Source organism: Oncorhynchus keta, unplaced genomic scaffold (genome assembly GCF_023373465.1).
Source record: "Oncorhynchus keta strain PuntledgeMale-10-30-2019 unplaced genomic scaffold, Oket_V2 Un_contig_1163_pilon_pilon, whole genome shotgun sequence".
NCBI lineage: Eukaryota > Metazoa > Chordata > Actinopteri > Salmoniformes > Salmonidae > Oncorhynchus > Oncorhynchus keta.
This window is the reverse complement of record NW_026277574.1, coordinates 33,381-40,116: the sequence shown is the minus strand read 5'-3', so window position 1 is coordinate 40,116 and position 6,736 is coordinate 33,381. Positions and strand designations below refer to the sequence as shown.

General features: G+C 42.5%; 1 protein-coding gene across 1 annotated transcript; it reads left to right on the top strand.

The window, feature by feature from the left end:
• The first annotated feature begins 1,772 nt into the window (after window positions 1–1,772).
• LOC127917580 (zinc finger protein ZFP2-like) lies at window positions 1,773–6,225 on the top strand. The gene is made up of 3 exons (XM_052500611.1): window positions 1,773–1,909; window positions 2,030–2,282; window positions 5,077–6,225. Exons 1-3 carry the CDS (start codon window positions 1,808–1,810, stop codon window positions 6,195–6,197), a joined length of 1,476 nt encoding a protein of 491 aa, XP_052356571.1. The 5' UTR covers window positions 1,773–1,807; the 3' UTR covers window positions 6,198–6,225.
• The last annotated feature ends 511 nt before the right edge of the window (window positions 6,226–6,736 follow it).

Below are 6,736 nucleotides of genomic sequence, written 5' to 3'. Positions count from 1 at the left end.
CCTAATCATTTCAACCATTATTATCCAGCCCAGGCTAAACTAGGATAGCTAGAAGAAGTCTAATCATTTCAACCATTATTATCCAGCCCAGGCTAAACTAGGATAGCTAGAAGAAGCCTAATCATTTCAACCATTATTATCCAGCCCAGGCTAAACTAGGATAGCTAGAAGAAGCCTAATCATTTCAACCATTATTATCCAGCCCAGGCTAAACTAGGATAGCTAGAAGAAGCCTAATCATTTCAACCATTATTATCCAGCCCAGGCTAAACTAGGATAGTTAGAAGAAGCCTAATCATTTCAACCATTATTATCCAGCCCAGGCTAAACTTGGATAGCTAGAAGAAGCCTAATCATTTCAAACATTATTATCCAGACGATTTATTTTTCTTCCAGCCTGTCTTGTTTCTATCAGTTTTGAGAATTGTGATGCGGCAGAAATATTGCTATGCATTTTATAACCCTGGTTGTACGGACATAATCTGCGTAGAGGAGAGAGTATTAGCTGTTACTTTAATTTAAAACATTTTTTTATGTACAAGACAGGTCAAATAAGAACAAATTGTTGTTTATAATGACGGCCTGGTAAGAGGCAAAAGGCCTCTCAAAAGTGATAAGAAGTAAGTGTAACGGTATAACTTTAGTCCGTCTCCTCGCCCATACCCGGGCCCCTCTGCACACATCAACATCAGTCACCCACGAAGCATCGTTACCCATCGCTCCACAAAAGCCGCGGCCCTTGCAGAGCAAGGGGAACCACTACTTCAAGGTCTCAGAGCAAGTGACGTCACCGATTGAAACGCTATTTAGCGCGCACCGCTAACTAAGCTAGCCATTTCACATCCGTTACATAAGAAAACAAATATCTGGTTATTTTGTTATGACATATTGTTTGGCAGAATAAACACGGTGTAGTGAATATTTTCCAAAATTGCGTTACCCACTCCAGTCAGCAGATGGCGATGTGAGTCTTTCAAGTAATTTTTCTTGCGTGACGTATAATCTAGTGGACGGAGCGGGAAGCTTTTTCAACAGCAAGACGGACTCGTCAACAGTTAGCTTGCTAGCAAACATACAAACCAAAACATCGGAGCTCTTTTCACCATTTTGTGTATATTAGGTTTTTAAGCACACAGTCTGTCTGCTTACTAGTTATTAAATGTCAAAAATATGTTGTTAGTCAGCTAACTTGTTAAGATAGCCTAGCACTACGGTAGTCGCTAATGCTAATTAACTAGCTAGCCAACTAACATCCACCACCATGAGCTCAATAAGCTACTCGACCCCTATTAAAGAAGAGGTCTGCAGGTCGGAAAAAGAAGCTCTGGGGCTGAACATTATCATGAAAGAGGAAGAGGAGGATGATATCACCGTGAAAGGCGAGGATCCAGAGATGACTGTCACAGGGAAATGGGAGGAAGAAGCTGTGTTAGTGAAGGAGGGGGAGGAGGGGGAGATGACTGTCACAGTGAAAGGGAAGGAAGAAGCTGTGTTAGTGGAGGAGGGGGAGATGACTGTCACAGTGAAAGGGGAGGAAGAAGCTGTGTTAGTGAAGGAGGAGGGGGAGATGACTGTCACAGGGAAAGGGGAGGAAGAAGCTGTGTTAGTGAAGGAGGGAGAGGAGGGGGAGATGACTGTCACAGTGAAAGGGGAGGAAGAAGCTGTGTTAGTGGAGGAGGAGGGGGGAGATGACTGTCACAGTGAAAGGGGAGGAAGAAGCTGTGTTAGTGAAGGAGGAGGGGAGATGACTGTCACAGGGAAAGGGGAGGAAGAAGCTGTGTTAGTGAAGGAGGAAGAGGGGGGGGAGATGACTGTCACAGTGAAAGGGGAGGAAGAAGCTGTGTTAGTGGAGGAGGAAGAGGAGGGAGAGATGACTGTCACAGTGAAAGTGGAGGAAGAAGCTGTGTTAGTGAAGGAGGAGGGGGAGATGACTGTCACAGTGAAAGGGGGGGAAGAAGCTGTGTTAGTGAAGGAGGAGGGGGAGATGACTGTCACAGTGAAAGTGGAGGAAGAAGCTGTGTTAGTGAAGGAGGAAGAGGAGGGGGAGATGACTGTCACAGTGAAAGGGGAGGAAGAAGCTGTGTTAGTGGAGGAGGAAGAGGAGGGGGAGATGACTGTCACATGGAAAGGGGAGGAAGAAGCTGTGTTGGTGAAGGAGGACGTTTTAAGAGTGAAAGAGGAGGAAGAAAAGGAAGATATGACTGTCACGGTGAAAGAGGGGGAGGAGGGTGAGGAGGAGAAGAAGGGTGAAGAAGAGGACACTGGAGATCTGATTAACACCAGTGAGTACTGTCTTAAAAACAGTGGCACAAACTCTGCAGTTGTTTAAAAAATAGTGTTTTTTTAAGGGGTATTGTACTGAAGTTCTACACGTGAATAAATTATTCTGTATTGTAGGAATTGTTAAAGCTACAAAGACTGAGGGCCATCAACAAAACATTAACGTTGAAAAACAGCATCACTATAGGGAGAGAAGGAAACACCCAGATTGGAGAAAAGGCCATAGGTCCGTAGTATTTGATTCTACAAGGTACGACAGACCGATCCGATTGAAATCTCTACGGTGTTTATTAATCGTTATCAGCTTTTTTGGTCCTCCAATAATCAGTATCTGTATCGGTGTTGAAAAATCATAATCTGTCGACCTCTAGTCCTTTATAGTGTGTTGATGATAATAATCCACAGGGCTGAAACAGTCCTTTATAGTGTGTTGATGATAATAATCCACAGGGTTGAAACAGTCCTTTATAGTGTGTTGATGATAATAATCCACAGGGTTGAAACAGTCCTTTATAGTGTGTTGATGATAATAATCCACAGGGTTGAAACAGTCCTTTATAGTGTGATGATATGATGAAACAGTCCTTTATAGTAATAATAATCCACAGGGTTGAAACAGTCCTTTATAGTGTGTTGATGATGATAATCCACAGGGTTGAAACAGTCCTTTATAGTGTGTTGATGATAATAATCCACAGGGTTGAAACAGTCCTTTATAGTGTGTTGATGATAATAATCCACAGGGTTGAAACAGTCCTTTATAGTGTGTTGATGATAATAATCCACAGGGTTGAAACAGTCCTTTATAGTGTGTTGATGATAATAATCCACAGGGCTGAAACAGTCCTTTATAGTGTGTTGATGATAATAATCCACAGGGTTGAAACAGTCCTTTATAGTGTGTTGATGATAATAATCCACAGGGTTGAAACAGTCCTTTATAGTGTGTTGATGATAATAATCCACAGGGTTGAAACAGTCCTTTATAGTGTGTTGATGATAATAATCCACAGGGCTGAAACAGTCCTTTATAGTGTGTTGATGATAATAATCCACAGGGTTGAAACAGTCCTTTATAGTGTGTTGATGATAATAATCCACAGGGTTGAAACAGTCCTTTATAGTGTGTTGATGATAATAATCCACAGGGTTGAAACAGTCCTTTATAGTGTGTTGATGATAATAATCCACAGGGTTGAAACAGTCCTTTATAGTGTGTTGATGATAATAATCCACAGGGCTGAAACAGTCCTTTATAGTGTGTTGATGATATTAATCCACAGGGCTGAAACAGTCCTTTATAGTGTGTTGATAATAATCCACAGGGCTGAAACAGTCCTTTATAGTGTGTTGATGATAATAATCCACAGGGTTGAAACAGTCCTTTATAGTGTGTTGATGATAATAATCCACAGGGTTGAAACAGTCCTTTATAGTGTGTTGATGATAATAATCCACAGGGTTGAAACAGTCCTTTATAGTGTGTTGATGATAATAATCCACAGGGTTGAAACAGTCCTTTATAGTGTGTTGATGATATTAGTCCACAGGGCTGAAACAATCCTTTATAGTGTGTTGATGATATTAGTCCACAGGGCTGAAACAGTCCTTTATAGTGTGTTGATGATAATAATCCACAGGGTTGAAACAGGCCTTTATAGTGTGTTGATGATAATTTGAAACAGTCCTTTATAGTCCACAGGGCTGAAACAGTCCTTTATAGAAACAGTCCTTTATAGTGTGTTGATGATAATTATAGTCCACAGGGTTGAAACAGTCCTTTATAGTGTGTTGATGATAATAATCCACAGGGTTGAAACAGTCCTTTATAGTGTGTTGATGATAATGTTAGACTAGTAGCCATAGTGGTTAATGATGACCTATGCTTATATGCTTTTCTTCCAGTGGAGATTAGTTTATGAATTGCCTGGCTGGGCTGTGGGGCAGTGGAGATTAGTTTATAAATTACCTGGCTGGGCTGTGGGACAGTGGAGCCATTAGTTTATAAATTACCTGGCTGGGCTGGGGACAGTGGAGATTAGTTTATAAATTACCTGGCTGGGCTGTGGGACAGTGGAGATAGTTTATGAATTACCTGGCTGGGCTGTGGGACAGTGGAGATTAGTTTATGAATTGCCTGGCTGGGCTGTGGGACAGTGGAGATTAGTTTATGAATTACCTGGCTGGGCTGTGGGACAGTGGAGATTAGTTTATGAATTGCCTGGCTGGGCTGTGGGGCAGTGGAGATTAGTTTATAAATGGCCTGGCTGGGCTGTGGGACAGTGGAGATTAGTTTATAAATGACCTGGCTGGGCTGTGGGGCAGTGGAGATTAGTTTATAAATGACCTGGCTGGGCTGTGGGACAGTGGAGATTAGTTTATGAATTGCCTGGCTGGGCTGTGGGACAGTGGAGATTAGTTTATGAATTGCCTGGCTGGGCTGTGGGGCAGTGGAGATGAGTTTATAAATGGCCTGGCTGGGCTGTGGGGCAGTGGAGATTAGTTTATAAATTACCCGGCTGGGCTGTGGGGCAGTGGAGATGAGTTTATAAATGGCCTGGCTGGGCTGTGGGACAGTGGATCTTTTGGGATAATTCAAATGGAACTGTTAACCAGTATTACCAGTCTATTATTGCAAATGTGTATCAACCAATCAGCATTCAGTATCCATTCAGGATCCAAACTACACATTTTCTAATGAGGAATCTAGACTTGATTAAACCGCATACAACATTTTTATCATGTGTAGGTTTCATTCATTCTGTTTGAACCAAATACTATGTTTGTCTTTGACAGGAGAGAGGCCAGACTCTCGCTCTGACACTAGGAAGAGTCCTACAGGGGAATCGGCCCCAGAGACGTCCAAACCAGCAAGACCCCACCACTGCTCCCAGTGTGGAAAGAGATTTATCCGGTTAGGGCACCTGAAACAACATAAGAGAACACACACAGGGGAGAAGCCTTATCACTGCTCCCAGTGTGGAAAGGGTTTTGGACACTTGGGGTATCTAAAAGTGCATGAAAGAACACATTCTGTAGAGAGGCCTTTTCAATGCTCACAGTGTGAGAAGAGATTTTTCTCATCAGGGGACCTGAAATCACATGAGAAAACACACTTAGTAGAGAGGCCTTTCCAATGCTCTCGGTGTGGAAAGGGATTTATCCAGTCATCGCATCTGAAAGACCATGAAAGAATACACACAGGAGAGAAGCCATTCCAATGCTCCCATTGTGGAAAGAGTTTTACCCAGAGAGGTAAGCTGACAAATCATGAACGAAGACATACAGGAGAGAAGCCGTATCACTGCTCTCAGTGTGGAAAGGGTTTTGGACAGTCAGGGCATTTAAAAGTGCATGAAAGAACACACACTGGAGAGAAGCCGTATCAATGCTCCCAGTGTGAAAATAAATTTTTGTCATCAGGGTACCTGAAATCACATGAGAAAACACACTTAGTAGAGCGGCCTTTCCAATGCTCTCAGTGTGGAAAGGGATTTATCCAGTCATCGCATCTGAAAGACCATGAAAGAATACACACAGGAGAGAAGCCATTCCAATGCTCCCAGTGTGGAAAGAGTTTTACCCAAAGGGGGAAGCTGAAAGATCATGAAAGAACACATACAGGGGAGAAGCCTCATCACTGCTCTCAGTGTGGAAAGAGTTTTGGACAGTCAGGGCATTTAAAAGTGCATGAAAGAACACACACTGGAGAGAAGCCATATCAATGCTCCCAGTGTGAAAATAAATTTTTCTCATCAGGGGACCTGAAATCACATGAGAGAACACACTTAGTAGAGAGGCCTTTCCAATGCTCTCAGTGTGGAAAGGGATATATTCACTCATGGCATCTGAAAGAGCATATGAGAATACACACGAGAACAACCATTCCAGTGCTCTCAGTGTGGAAAGGGGTTTAACTGGGTAGTGAGCCTGAAAACGCATAAAATTGGTGAACAAGATTTAGTTTAGTCAGTTCTGTTCCCAGTTGGAAAGGGTTTTGTTCAGTTTTGAGAGACACACGTGGGTACCCCTTTATTTAAAACTAGTGTTTACATTACCTAGATATGAAAAAACAACCAGTTGAAAATGGAATGAACAAATTCAACTACATACCATGATTTGAAAGACTATAATAAATACTAGAATTAGGATGTTTGTATGTGCAAGCTTCCAGGTTACTAGTCCAATATAAAGCCCTCAACTAACCACTTCAGGCTTACCCTGTTTAATCCGCCCTCAACTCTACATAACCACTAGGCTACCCTGCCGTCCCTTGACAAGCTTTCTAACCACTAGGTTTAGTCTACCCTTTAACTAGGCACTAGGCAAGTCTGGCAAGTCAGTTAAAAGAACAAATTCACTCTACCTGATTTGTACCCAGCTCGAGGGTTTGTATGTGCAAGCTTCCAGGTTACTACTCTAACCACTAGGCTACCTAACCACTAGGCTACCCTGC